The sequence below is a fragment of the Helianthus annuus genome, chromosome 11 (assembly GCF_002127325.2).
Source record: "Helianthus annuus cultivar XRQ/B chromosome 11, HanXRQr2.0-SUNRISE, whole genome shotgun sequence".
NCBI classification, from domain to species: domain Eukaryota; kingdom Viridiplantae; phylum Streptophyta; class Magnoliopsida; order Asterales; family Asteraceae; genus Helianthus; species Helianthus annuus.
The window spans coordinates 112,039,940-112,054,929 of NC_035443.2; the positions used below are offsets into that span (position 1 = coordinate 112,039,940).

Sequence of the window (14,990 nt, forward strand, 5' to 3'; positions counted from 1 at the left end):
CTTGATGGCGCATTCGTAGTCGTTCAGAAGTTCAACCCATCTTCGTTGACGCATATTCAAATCCTTTTGCTTAAGAATATGCTCGAGACTCCTGTGATCGGTGTAAATCGTGCACCTGGTACCGTACAGGTAGTGTCGCCATATCTTAAGCGCGAAAACAACAGCTCCCAGCTCTAAATCGTGCGTCGTGTAGTTCCGTTCATGAACCTTGAGTTGCCGAGAGGCGTATGCGATAACTTTATCCCGTTGCATCAATACACAACCAAGCCCTTGTATCGATGCGTCACAATAAACCACGAAGTCATCCGTGCCCTCGGGCAGTGAGAGAATAGGCGCGCTGCAAAGCCTATCCTTTAAGTACTGAAAAGCGGTCTCCTGTGTATTACCCCATCTGTAAACGACACCTTTCTGTGTAAGCATAGTGAGTGGTTGCGCGATCTTGGAGAAGTCTTTAATAAATCGCCTGTAGTAACCTGCCAAACCCAAGAATTGGCGTATTTCTGTCGGTGTACGTGGTGCTGGCCAGTTTCTGATCGAATCACCCTTGGATGGATCGACATGAATCCCATCCTTGTTTACCACATGGCCTAAGAAGTGGACTTCACGAAGCCAGAAGTCGCATTTTGAAAACTTTGCGTACAGTTGCTCTTTTCGAAGAAGTTCCAAGATAATACGTAGATGCTGCTCATGCTCCTCCTGATTCTTGGAGTAAATCAAAATGTCGTCGATGAAAACGATGACGAACTTGTCGAGATACGGTTTGCACACCCTGTTCATAAGATCCATGAAGACTGCAGGTGCGTTTGTAAGCCCGAATGGCATGACCAGAAACTCGTAGTGACCATAACGAGTTCTGAAAGCAGTTTTGGAGACGTCCTCATCCCGGACTCTCAGTTGATGATACCCTGACCTCAAATCGATCTTGGAATAATAACACGACCCTTGCAACTGGTCGAATAAGTCGTCGATGCGCGGAAGAGGATAACGGTTCTTCACCGTCACCTTGTTGAGTTCACGGTAGTCTATACACATTCTGAATGTACCGTCTTTCTTCTTCACAAATAACACTGGAGCTCCCCAAGGCGAAGAGCTTGGACGAATAAAGCCCTTTTCCAAGAGCTCTTGTAGCTGCTTCGATAGTTCTTCCAGTTCGGTTGGAGCTAAACGATACGGTGCGCGGGCTATTGGTGCTGCTCCTGGAGCTAATTCAATCTGAAACTCGACTTGACGATGAGGAGGTAAACCAGGTAAATCTTCAGGAAACACTTGAGGAAAATCACGCACAACTGGTATATCCTCCAGCTTCTTTTCCTTTGTTGATGCGTCAGTGACAAGTGCCAGAATGGCAGTATGTCCCTTTCGTAAACATTTCTGCGCCTTCAAGTAAGAGATGATGCCAACCACAGCACCACTCTTGTCGCCCTGAACTTCGAGAGGTTCTTGACTGGAGCGAGGAATACGAATAACCTTTTCCTTGCATAAGATCTCTGCGTGATGTTGAGATAACCAATCCATGCCGATGACGACGTCGAAGCTACCCAAGACTATGGGTATAAGATCAATCGTGAAAGTCTGACCCGCTAGAACAATGCTACAACCCTTGACTACATGAGCGGCTTCTACACTTTTACCATTCGCTAGTTCTACGACGTGTTTAGTGTCTAGAGGTGTTGGTGTACGTTTTAATAAGTTACTCATTTTCATGGACATATAACTTGTATCAGCACCCGAATCAAATAAGACAGTAACGTAAATATCGTCGAGAAGGAACTTACCCATAACTACGTTAGGATCATTCACTGCATCTCCTCGACCCAACACAAATGCTCGACCACGAGCTTCATTGCCGTTGTTGTTGTTGTTGCCCCCATTATTGTTGTTATGGTTCCCGTTGCCCTGATGGTTGTTGTTGCGGTTCTGGTTCAACTGTGGGCAATCGCGTTTGAAGTGACCTTCAGCCCCACACTTATAACACCCCCTGTTGCCCTGTTGCTGATTCTGCTGATTCTGTGGAGCTGGTTGCTGAGGCTGCTGATTCTGATTTGCAGGGTGAGCGCTTCTACAATCTTTAGCCTCGTGACCCATCTTGAGGCATCTTTGACAACGAACCCTATTACACTGACCACTGTGATGTTTGTTGCAGGTGTTACACTTTGGAAGGTTTCCTCGATACCCTCCTTGTTTATGGCTGCTAGAGGAGTGCTGACTTGGACTCTGGTAGCTGTCCGTCTTTCGCTGCTGAGACTGCGCCTGCACTGAAGCTGACCCCTTGCTAGAATCCCCCTCCCATTTTCTTTTACTTTCACTGGGAGTAGCAAGTGTAGTAGAAGCAGTAGCGGTAGCAGTAGCACTGATACGCTTTGGCAGTTTGTTCTGATCCACTGCCTGATCGGTGATGCGATGAGCGAGACGCTGGATCTCCTGAATGTTGTTGAGGTTAGCCGAGGTAACGTGGCTCTGAATCTCTGGTACAAGCCCCTTGAGATACAACTCAATGCGCTTGTATGGTGGGTCTACCATGGTTGGACATAGCACAGCCAACTCGTTCGACCTCTTGGTGTAAGCTTCAATCTCTGAACCCACCATCTTCAAGTTGTACAACTCATCCTCCAACTTGTGAATGTCTTCTCTAGTGCAGTATTCCCTCTTGATCAGTTCTTTGAATTCATTCCAGGGTGTGGCGTTAGCAGCTGCCAACCCTAAGATCTGCACTTGTGCGTTCCACCAAGTGAGCGCAATCCCTTCAAGTGTGCCAGTGGCGAACTTCACCCTGCGAGCCTCAGGGCATTCACACATTTCAAAAACCGACTCGAGCTTTTCAAACCAGTGGAGGAGTCCAACTGCCCCCTCCGTGCCACTGAACGAGCTAGGACGACAGTCCATGAAATTCTTGAATGTGCACCCAGGTTGTTGCTGAGCGGGTTGACCTGCTTGGGCGGCTGCAACTGCCGCAGCAACGAGAGCCTCTAGCTGGGCTTGAGTCATGGTAATTCGTGCGGCCATTGATCTTCACATCAAAGGCAACATAAGTGAGAAAGGTTCGCGAATAGTGCGATGACAGAAGAGTGTAAGCACATAAGTATTCTCATGCTATGACAAGTTGTGAGCAAGGTAATGTAAGCATACTACGAGCAAAGTTCTAAGCAAATTCTAGCATGTAGGCAATAAACATAAACCTTATTACCTAAGAAGTTGAGTCTTGCACGTGGAGCGAAGCGTCGTTGTGGATCGTTGAGAGCACTGTTCTGGTTATAGTCTGGTTTTAATAAAAACGTTTTCCCCTTATTAAAACCAAGTTCTCTATAACCAATGGCTCTGATACCAATCTGTCACACCCCCAAAATCCACCTGCGGAGTATCACCGCTTGGGAGCGTGACTGACCAGGATCAAGCCACCAATCATATTGAACATGCATTTAATATTAAGTAAAAGAAATGAAAACCATCCATTCAATACAAAGAGGTGTTCAACAATAAATCGTTTCAAAGTGTAGCGGAAGCATAATAAATAACCAGTAATAGTTAACAGTTTAAGTGTCATAATAATTCAATGGAAAAGCCACGATCCTTGTCCACAACGACCCGCTTCTCCAGTGCAAGCTCCCAGTACCTAGCGATCTGCAAGGCATGTAACAGAATGATCAACAACTAGTTGAGCGAGTTCACATAAAGGAAATGCGTAATAGTAAGTTCGTTTGTAATAGGTGGCTCTACTGGGCCGTTGCATGTTCTATTGGTGGTGGTGTTCCACGTTACTGGTGGTGGTGTTCCACGTTTCCTGTGGTGGTGTTCCACGTTTCCTGTGGTGGTGTTCCACGTTTCCTGTGGTGGTGTTCCACGTTTCCTGTGGTGGTGTTCCACGTTTCCTGTGGTGGTGTTCCACGTTTCCTGTGGTGGTGTTCCACGTTTCCTGTGGTGGTGTTCCACGTTTCCTGTGGTGGTGTTCCACGTTTCCTAACCCCTAGACTACTCGTAACTATAGGTATCCTTCACAACCGAGGATAGTGATGTGGTAGTCTAGTCATAGTGTCAATAGAGTATCTAATCAACCTTCCAATCCCATTCCCAACCCCGGGAACCCCATGCCTTGGTAAGAGTGTGAACTCACATTGGTTTGCTCGGTATGCTAAATAAGTGCTCACAGTTAATTAATCACGTCCTATGTATACACGTATAGCAAATCAGTTCATGCTCGAAATGTTACGCATGCAATTAATTGGTTCACATAGCAGTCAGTTTGCATATCAGTACAACACGTAGTATTACACGAATAAGTTCATCACCAAGCATGGCATGTAAATTAATTCAACATATGTTCCACTGTTCAAAGCATTTTCAAAACCCTAGTATCTTTCGATTCATAGTTCATCCTTCGACAGTCCATTATCCTTCGGACCGAAGGTTATGTTTCGGACCATGCCATCTTTCGGTCCAACTATCTGTCGGTCAAACTATGGTTCGGTCAACAAGTATCTTTCGGCCAAACAATCCTTCGGTCAACTACTATGGTTCGAGGGATCGTTATCTTTCGGTGTATTGATAAGTAACAGTTACGTTTATCCGATTAACCATTAACACAATTTTCACAAATCTGCTAACATCAACAAGATCAACCAAGCATGATTCTCATGTTTATCAAGAACCCTAATCTGAAACAAGATCATTCAAACTATCCGATTAACACATATGCGCCGATTACATAAACGTGTCCGATTACAATATTCTAAATCACAAGTTATCATCAAATCGTATTACCAATCATCCATTTAACAAACATAAATTTCCTATCCGATCGATCACCCTGACTGGATTAACTAGCCGATTAACAAAACGATTCGTAACACCGAACATGAAATCATTTGACCATAATCACAACAGATCTAATGTGCATACAATTCCGATTAATACCCATACACAATCATCTTACAAATCAGTTAACATACAACCAACATATTTACATACGATTGATAATTCAAGAAATCATGTACTGTGGACACTAACCGGGATAGTAAGCAAAAGAATTGATCAGCAAAGTCTCCGTAAGGGTTGTGGTTGCCGTCACAAATTAAAAGTGTTCTAGGGTTTTTCTCAAAAACTGCCGACTATGCATGTGTTTCGTATATAACATTTCACAGTAATGGGCCAAGCCCATTTAAAATGACTGGGCCGAAACATATCGAAGGATATGTTTCGTGATTCTTCGGGCCGAATGATGTCGAAGGATATGTTTCGTGCTCGAAGGATATGTTTCGTGGTCCTTCGAGTCCTTCGAACTATGTTTCGATCTAGACTAAGTGTTTAATAATAATTCTAATAATAATTCCAATATTATTTTCTATTATAGCAAGTAATCACATATAGGCAAAATGACGATATGTCTCATTAAAACACAACGAGTACAATTACAAATCCATAATTCAAACAGCTAGACAGTCAAAGTCAGCGCGCATTAAATGCGAAAGTGAAAGTCAGAAACTCGAGTTGTCACACTTCTAAAGCATAATGTACAAGTCTTTTAAGCACCATAAAACTTCACTTTCCACTTATACCCTTTCCCCTAAACTAAACACGCGGACACACAAAAAACTAGGGTTTCTCTCATCCCTCATTTGGTCCGCCGCTCATCCTCTCATCCTCTGCTCTCTCTCTCTATGGCGATTGCTGGCGACTTCATCAGGCCTCTCTCTCGGATCTCGCCAGATCTCTCACCAGATCTGTGAGGATTTCACCAGATCGATGAAGGTAACCTCCTTTTCTCTCTCTCTCTCTCTCAAATTCATCAACAACGCTGAACCGGACTTTATATCAACCGGACTTTATCTTTTTGTTAATGTTACATATCGTAAGAGCTTGTGAAGGTGTTGAGTGAATTATGGATTGTTTTTGCCCTAAGTTTTCAAAGTTACGTTTCTGACACTATTTTTTGCGTTGTTTGAAGTTTTTCAGGTTTGAATCGATAGGGTTTTGATCGATTGGTAGATCCTTTGTGATAATCTATTTACCAAGGTTAGATTTCTAGCATTTTTTTTCTGTTACGGTTGGTTTATTGTTAGTTTCAGTGTTATTTTTTGTGATTAGGTTATATTCATCTTTGGTTTTATATGTTTGGCTTTATGCAGCCCAATATTGGTCCGCAAATTAATGCATCAACAGTTGGGAAAGCTCTGGTTGTGGATATCTGTTGGAGCACTCCTTGGGTTTTTGATTATCTTCAACATATTCTTTATCGTAGCACTAACTTCCCTGAATCGTACGTATACGTTTGCATCACATTTTCTTCCTCAGTCTCTTGCTTTAGATTTGACTCTATGAATCTTTTCTTTCAGCCCCGGTGTGATGCTAAACCTGTGATCAGAGAGGAAAATGATATAAAGAATTCAAAAAATAACAGCTTACAGTAGGCTCAGCTGGTAATGGGTTGGGTTAGATCGTTTTTTGCAAGAAATTAGCAGTTTTATATATGAGTTATACTCATTCAGTAACAATATACTTTAAGGGATGGCCAATCACATGAGCTTTGGTGGACCTCCCGTGAAAAGTGAGACAGCTGAAGAAGCTGATGAACTTATGAGAGTAGATGAAAAGGCATCTGAAGTTGGTAATTTAACTGATACACTTCACATTACCTGTTTCTTATTACTTCGATGACAAGTTTGATTTTGTTATTTCAAAGGCAGAAGTTCTTTCAGCCCCTCCAAAGTTAGTTTACAGTAAATTAATCTTGCGGTGAGGAATTTGATTCTAGCTCTAAAAGTTCGCTGACCTAATAGTAATGATTTTTTTTTTGTTTACCTAAATGCAGCTTCACTAGAAAGCTTTTGGTGGCTGTAGCAGACAAGTGGGATAGTCATGTTCTGGTCATGGACAAAGTTGCTCCACAAAACTGGAAGGTTTAAACAACATGCTTGGTTATTATGTTATCTTTATAGTGCTTTACTCTAGAGTTACTTGTGCTTAAAGGTGTCGATTTGCAACCCAATCACTTATGAATTGGTCAATTTAGGTTGTGTTTTATCTCAAACGGGTTGAAAGTTGCCATACTTTATTTTTTTAATATTTTTTTTTGTAATCACAAATAACAAAATTTTCCAAATGGACAAAAAGTGTGTGCAGGTCAATCTGACCTGACCCGCTTCCCATACTAAAAATGCCCCACTTTGTAATATTTCACATTTGCTTATTAATATGTGATCTGATTACCATCTTAATGTGTTGTTCACTATGTGCAGACTGCTGTTGTCTCACTTGGTGGAGATGAGCGGCACTTGGTGGCAATGCGTTCTAGAAGAAACGACTTATTTCCATGTTTTTGGGGATTTATCGATGCGCCAGGGCTTTACGAGTCATGCTTAGTCATGCTGAACCTAAGATGTTTGGGCATCATATTTGAGGATGAAACCGCCAGAGTAGCTTAACACGTATTCAAGATTATTTACCACTTAAATTGTTTTATTTAGAAGAAATTATATTATATATTAAGAGTGTAGTTTTGTTATCAATTTTTAACATCTGTTATTTTAAAATTTTACTGCTGGCGGATCATCCTGAACCGTCCCACCACTTTTTGACCCTAACAAACTTTATCTAACCCGCTTTCTTTTGCCACCTCTTTTTTCTACACTCAACCAATTGTTTTGTGTACCGTAGTGGTTTGGAGCTTGCATCTGCAAAGCTGCGATGCATAGGCTAGAACGTGGTGTTTGGACCAGTGTTCGCGTTGGTGAGATACGGCGTGCACTCTTTGGTATGTTAATTTTCATTTCTTTCACTTACCGCTGAAGAACTGATGTAAACCTGGAATAATAAACTAAATTGTTGAGCGACCTTATTGTCCCGTTTTCCTTTTAGATTTATTTTCTTATTTGACCCGTTTGAGATAAAAAAACCAAATCAACCCATTCATTATGAAATTACCAAGATAAATGGGCCGTGTTCACTTCGACTTGGCTGGTTCGCGGTTTGACCCGTTTAACCCATTTATTTCTTTATAAACTTTTTAATAATATATATATTTTATTCCGTAACCTAAAATAAACATTAGTTTTTATAGTTTCAAGTTCAAACATAATTTTTTTGTATACATTTGTATTATTTGCCACAGCACCCGGTGTCACGGTGGTTGGCACGTCGTTCCTTGCCGTTAAAAAAAATGGCTCGAGTTTGTTTCAACCTGTGAAAACTGCTGTCATTTTCCGGTTCATGTGACTGACACGATTTTGGGTCCGTGCCGGTGTCGTATTTGGGTTCATGACAAATTTTCAAGTTTGTGTCTGGGTTCAAGTGTTCATCCCGCCAACATGCGAACACAACTCATTTAGCATCCCTACCTTAATGCATTTCACCACTATCATTGTTGAATGATTTAGGTTCTTTTAAACATTTTAATTTAATTTATAAGTTTTTTTCAGGCGAAACCGTCATTACAACAAGGATCTATACCGGAACTACCGGATCGCTGCATCAAATTCACTTAAAGAACTTAGACCAGATTGCGCAGATGTTAAAAGCAGCACACGCGTGTATATATCACAACGAAGAATCAAAAAGACCAAACATGGATGCAATACTTTCTATCCTTAAAGGAGTCGAAGCAAATCCAAGATTAAGGAAAACACCAGCCGCGACCCCTTTATCTTCTTATAACTATGCTACCGAAGGTTATCCTCAGATTCAACAAACACAGAATGAATTGAATTCGCATTTAGCTTTGGCAATGCTAGGCATTACAGAGTTTGAAGATGATCATGATCATTTGTATTTTTGATGATCGCGGTTTTGAGTGTTTGATGACGTCATGTTAGTTTGTAGAATCTGGAAAAGTTTTTTTTTTTTAAAAATCATTATTCTTATTTTTTAAATGTTTTATTTTGTATGAAATTCAGATCGAGGAAAGTAACAAGTTGCAGTTCTTAACAAAGGATGAGTATGGTTGGGTTTGATCTCGGGAACGAAAGTTGTGTTGTGGCGGTTGCGAGACAAAGGGGGATTGACGTTCTTAATGACGAGTCAAAGCGTGAGACGCCTGCTATGAGAATCCGCATGTTAGCTTTTTTTTTTGTTCCGGTACGTTTACGTGTGATTTGGTTTCAGACATTTGCTTTTTTTGTTTGTTTGCTTATTCAAAAGGAGGTAATTGATGCAATGTGGTTTGGTTTTTATTTGGGAAATTTGGTGATCTGTGTATGTGGGAATGTTTTGCTTCTATACTTGAATCAAATTGCTTATGGTTATATGCATTAAAAATACATACTTTGTATAAAGGGTTAATATAATATTTTAACCTTCTTTATCTCAAAGTAAAAATTACTAATGAGGTAACTCAGAAAATCTCAACGTTGCATTTGAATCTGTTCTAATTTACTTGCTGCTTTTCTGTAGGTGGTTTTATCTTTAGTTCGGAAGGGTGGTTATGTTGGTGAAGACGTGAATCTATTTTAAATAAACTACTTAACAGTATAGTGTTTCTTTTTGTTTAAACTTGTTTCACTATCATTTCCCTTTGCTGATTAATCGCTTATGACTTTAAGTAGGGTTGCTAAACAGGTCGTGTTCGCGGTTTGGCGGGTTTAACACGACCTGAACCTAAAGATTTTAGACGAACATGACCAGAAACCGAAAATCATGTCATACATATGAACCCAGACAGACCCGAACATGGGTTGACCCGAACACGGGTTCTTGTCGTGTTTTCGGGTCGTGTCAGAAATTCACTCCCCTTAACTTTAAGTGAGCATAAAACAAATGTCTTTGTGTGCATCAGTTAAATACATTTAAATGATAATCCTTGTGTGTTTTTTATTTTTCCTCTTTATACAATTTAACATAGGGATGAGCATTTGATATAGGGAACCGATACCGAGCTCATTTAACATGGTCACCGGCTCTTTGTAATAATTCATCATAACAAAATTGTCTTATTTGATTTTAGAAGTCAAAGCGTATATTTATTTTGCAAGTGATTATCTTTTCCTGATCTATGATTGTCTATGTGTACACTTAATAAAAGTAACTTAAGAAGGCTGCAACCGACCCTCACGTGCTACTACATTGCCACCATCGTTGTCGTATGCCACATCAGAAACTACATCCTCGTACATAGCCCTAAACTCACCAACCTAAGTGATATGTTTCCCGCCGCATCGCGCGGGTAAACGACTAGTATATATATATATATATATATATATATATATATATATATATATATATATATTATCAAAATAAAAAATTACACACATATTTGTATATTATTCTAGGTATCATTCATCAAATACTATATCTCACCCTTGTCATACTTCTACACGAGCTTCTCTCCTATCTGACGAATTATATCTCCTTCTTCAACTAACTCATCGCCCCATTGGCGAAGTTCCTGCGTATTTTCTTTGCTCATGGGTGGTAATGGTGCTGGTACTGGTACTGGGTCAGAATATCGAGGTATGGGGTGTCTGTAAGGGTGTGGGTTTCTTATTATACTCTGCATATACCAGTCATTGTTCCAGAATGAGTCTAAAGGGTTCAGGTCGGTATACTGAGCTATGGGGTTTGGTGCGGAAATTCTGGGGATCTCATAGGGGTCAACTACTGGGATTGGGAATTGGTCCTCCTGGTTGGGTTCTATCATCTGTTGGTCTGGGAATAAGGGTAGTAGTGGTGGTTCAGCTATTTGGTTCAGATTTGGATCTGCTGCTGTAGCGGCTAACATGTGGAAATCTGCTAACTGCCTATCAAGTTCCTCTTCCCACAATGGTCTATTAATTGCTTCCTGGGTTTGTGCATTCACTTCCCTATTTGCTTTCGCTAATACTCTCTGTTGTTGTAATTTCTTCATCCTTTTCCTCCACTCATGCGCTCCTTACTAAACCATATGTTGGACTCTGTATGCCTAAGATACATATTAAATTGATATGGCTAGTACGTTATGATCCAAGGCGGGTCATACCCACTAACAAGCTAGACAAACACTTATCATATTTATTTATTTATTTATGATATGATCAAACAAATAAATATAAACACTTAGAATATTTAGAAATTGGTTTTCTAAATAATTTCACTTGACAAACTAATAAATTATATGGAAAATTTATTTTGAGAGCGTATTTTATCTTGTTATCTAATGTGTAAAATAACATTATAAAAGCTTGTGAGATATTGTATAAGTCTTATAACATAGGGTGTTATATTTTATAAAAGTTATTAAATATAAAACCAAGACTTAATTAAAAATAAATTTTGAATTTTTTTTATAAAATACAAGTGGGCCGCCCCCCATGGTCTTCCCAATATCATTTTGGTCCAATCATACTGCATGCATTCTTCAATGTTAGAAGACTCTTGATTGGGTGATGTGGGTGGCACTTGATTTGGTGAAAAGATATACAATATCTCTCATACTTTTCAAATAGAAATCTAAGATCATTTTTCAAGTGTAAGACTTGAAAAACTCTCTCAAAAGGCCAACATATGGTGGTTCCAATGGTTTTCAAGTCTAAAAACTCAAGAAAATACTCTCTAATTTTCGGCCATGGTATGGTTGATCAAGAGGGGATTTTTCAAGTGAGTTACAAGTGTAGAAATCCTAGCTAAACTTAAGGTGTTTGTTGGAAGGCTTGGGGTATACAAGCTTGAGGTCTTCTACTCTTGAAGATTACCATTCAAGAAACATCATCCTCTTCATATCTTTTACTCCAAGAAGGTAGTATTCTAAAACACCCTATGGTAATGTTTGATAGCATGCATGTTCGTATATGGATCCGGATTATTGGGTTTTACATATAAAAGAGTTTTATATCTTGTAAGTAACATGTTTTAAATCACTTTTCTGCTGCGTTTTGATCTTATAGGGATAAAATCACTTTGATAAACATGTGAAAAACCTAACAATGGCATCTAGAGCCGCTTATATGAGTGCATGCTTCATAGGATTTAAAATTTTTGGGTTTCGGGCTTGGATAAAACCCTATGTCCGAAAATTTTGACCATGGTTCTCCTTTTGTTTTTCAAGATAATTCTCATACATGCATAAAAGTATCTTGAAAAATTTATGTCATTTGGATGATTGTTTTGTTTGGACAAAACCCACTTTTTCGATTTTTCATTCTTGGCCGAAAATGGGTTATAAAAGGAAACCATTTTGCTCTTAAATTTTATATATATGTGGATGTATATTTTGGTGTTCATAACCTAGCCATGACCTTGTGTTTGAATATGTTGAATGTTTGTGTTTGTGATTTGTATTTAATTATTTCAATGGGTTGTAATAATTAATGTCTTTGTTCTTCCATTTGTAAAAATATGTAAGTAAATAGATTAGTTGCATTTATTTTACTAGAAAAAATGTATTAGGATACTTTATTGTAAAAGAAGATGCATACAAAAATGCGTTTTTGGTTTTGGCCAATTTCGGGCCTAAAGGACTTCATAGTTCTTAACGGAATTTTAGCCCAATAACCAAAACACATTTTCGAAGCCCAATGGATTTTGGAGCTGAATTTAGTTACATTTTGGAAGCCCAAAGAAAGTGGTGATATCACAACACAAAAGGAAGACTTGAAGCATTTGGATGCGGGTTTAAGTGGGAGTTCAAGGACACATTTCTTGTGTCAATATTAACCCTTTAGGAAGGACCTTTTGGCACACTTGTTTCGGCTAACAAGTGTTGTCAAAAATAGTTAGCTATGGTTATGCACCTATTGATATGTGTGTTGTGCTTGTGTGGTTGCTTATTTATGTTGTTTGGATGATAAGTCGATATGCATGCTTAACAAACTAATAATCAACAACAAGCTTAAAATTGGTTCTTTAAAAATCATTAAAAAAAGGTTAATAAAAGGTTATTAAAAGTTAATGATTTTATAATAAAATGGGTTTTATTAAAAAGAACCTTGAAAATTTGTTTTCACTAAGGTACCAAGGATTTGAATGCATGCAAATGTATGGTACATAAAGTTTTCTAAACTAGAATTTTGAAAACTTAAAACCCCTTTTATAAAACAAGTCAAACACCATTCTTTTATACAACACTCGAATCACTTGGGAACTCTTTTGTGGGATAAAGGTCACCTAACCACATTTGAGGGAACTTGTGTGTTCGAGGTAGGGTTACCATGTTTGTGGGATAAAGGTCACCTAACCACTTATATGTGTAAACTCACATGTGTGTGTAAGTTGGACGACTTGATTTGGAAACCATGTGCTTAGGGTCACCGAAGCATGGCATACAAAGGTGTTTATGGGATTAAACATGCCAACTAAACATAAAGATATTTAACCGATCCTATATGGCTAGAAATTGCAAAGGCTTGCAATCGTCAAACGTTGACTACCTTGTTAATTTAAAAAATGGGATAAGGGTCACCTAACCAATATTTAAATGTAACGTTGGATTCTAGATTTTAATTATTAATTGTCTATGAGACATAAAAGGGTATTCATGATTAAAATATAATAATATCGAAAATAATGAAATTGAACTTTGTTAAATTTTGTAGATGGCCGCTAACAATTACCCAAACCGTCTGTAACCTATCACTAAGAACAATCCTTGAAAAGGATCATCTCAATCATAACACTTCATGGATTGATATCGAAACTTTAGAATCGTTCTCAAGCAAGAGAAGATATCCTATGTGTTGAACAATCCTATTCCTAATGAACCTCTTATGGAAGATGAGGATGCCTATAACGATTGGATTAAGAATACCGTGGATTCTACACAAGCCTCTTGCCTCATGTTGGGAACTATGATTCCCGAGATTCAAAAGAATTTTGAACATCATGGGCATACGACGTGATTACCCAATTGAAGGAAATCTTCCTACATTAAGCAAGGGTAGAACGCTACGAAAGGGTTCGGGGCTTCATGCATGTCGAATGAAGGAAACCCGATCGGTCTCATCTTATGTCCTTAAGATGAAGAGCCACATTGATCGCCTCGAAAGGCTCAATATAGGTAAAAGGACTTTATCCGTTCTAACGATCAATGAGGGTGGCAACAAGAAAGGGCATCACCCCAACTCCAAGGCAAGTGTTGCAAATGAAAGGGGCAATTCAAAGGGAAAAGAAAAGAAAAGAAAGGCTAAAGCAGAACCACCAAAACCAAAAGAAGAGAAGGCAAAGGTTGCCATGAACGATCCATTGTGACAACTCGAGTTTCTGACTTTCACTTTCGCATTTAATGCGCATTGACTTTGACTGTTTAGTTGTTTGGATTGTGGACTTGTAATTGCACTCGTTGTGTTTTAATGAGACGTATCGTCATTTTGCCTATATGTGATTTCTTGCTGTAATGGAAAATAATATTGGAAATTATTATTTGAATTATTATTAGAAACACTTAGTTTAGATCACACGAAACATGACATACAGTTCGAAGGATTTGAAGGACCACGAAAGATAATTTTCGATTCGAAGGATCAACCTTCGGTTTAAAGGTTCTCGAAACATATCCTTCGACCAAGGACTTTATCCTTCGAGCCAAGGTCCAGTCTTTCGACTCAAGGCCTTAACTTTCGGCCCAGGCCCAAAGCCTTACGTATATTAAACGGCAGTTACGTAGTAATGCACAGGACCAATCAAAATTCCAAACCCTACTTGTGCGACGGCAGTGAAACTATTTTCCCCTTCTTCGAGATAATATCTTGTACCGCCCCAGATCTTTGGTTAGTGAGTCTTGCCGCCGATTGTTCATACTTGTATTATTTCTATGTGATGTTGAATGATTTATTATTTTTATTGAACCGATCGAGTTTACATGTGCGTTGATTTAATATATTAATTAGATAGTGATGTTATTGATTCGGTTGCTTGTGAAATTTGATGTCATAAAGTTGATGACTGATTTATTATATTGAAACATGTGATTTACTTGGATAGTGCAAACAAACTGGTTATACATCACCTCAACATAATGTTGTCGGCTCTTTTGTTAGATAGGTGGGGTTGCCTGGGAACTAATATGGGTTGGGTATCATTGGCGGTTGACAATCATT

At 39.0% G+C, this 14,990-nt stretch overlaps 1 protein-coding gene across 18 annotated transcripts; it reads left to right on the forward strand.

The window, feature by feature from the left end:
- The first annotated feature begins 5,571 nt into the window (after positions 1-5,571).
- On the forward strand, positions 5,572-9,540 carry LOC110890206. 18 transcript variants are annotated; one of them, XR_004873089.1, is made up of 11 exons: positions 5,574-5,742; positions 5,939-6,006; positions 6,120-6,250; positions 6,327-6,410; positions 6,497-6,598; positions 6,678-6,726; positions 6,803-6,890; positions 7,230-7,744; positions 8,409-8,657; positions 8,883-9,063; positions 9,379-9,540. XR_004873089.1 is itself a non-coding variant. In XM_035980265.1 (10 exons), the coding sequence occupies exons 5-9, from the start codon at positions 6,499-6,501 to the stop codon at positions 8,762-8,764; spliced, it is 690 nt and encodes a 229-aa protein (XP_035836158.1). In that variant the 5' UTR covers positions 5,572-5,742; positions 5,947-6,006; positions 6,154-6,250; positions 6,327-6,410; positions 6,497-6,498; the 3' UTR covers positions 8,765-8,796; positions 8,883-9,245. The 18 variants fall into 18 exon arrangements, 8 of the variants coding, with proteins under 8 accessions (XP_035836158.1, XP_035836157.1, XP_035836156.1 ...); XR_004873083.1 differs by having other exon boundaries at positions 7,648-7,744; positions 8,409-8,796; XR_004873084.1 differs by having other exon boundaries at positions 7,648-7,744.
- The last annotated feature ends 5,450 nt before the right edge of the window (positions 9,541-14,990 follow it).

Excerpts from the sequence above, each read along its gene's own strand:
- LOC110890206 (XM_035980265.1), top strand. The coding sequence starts at position 6,499 with ATGGCCAATCACATGAGCTTTGGTGGACCTCCCGTGAAAAGTGAGACA. Across the intron at positions 6,727-6,802 it reads TACAGTAAATTAATCTTGCG|CTTCACTAGAAAGCTTTTGG; the intron begins GTGAGGAATTTG and ends ACCTAAATGCAG. Across the intron at positions 7,745-8,408 it reads GATACGGCGTGCACTCTTTG|GCGAAACCGTCATTACAACA; the intron begins GTATGTTAATTT and ends AGTTTTTTTCAG.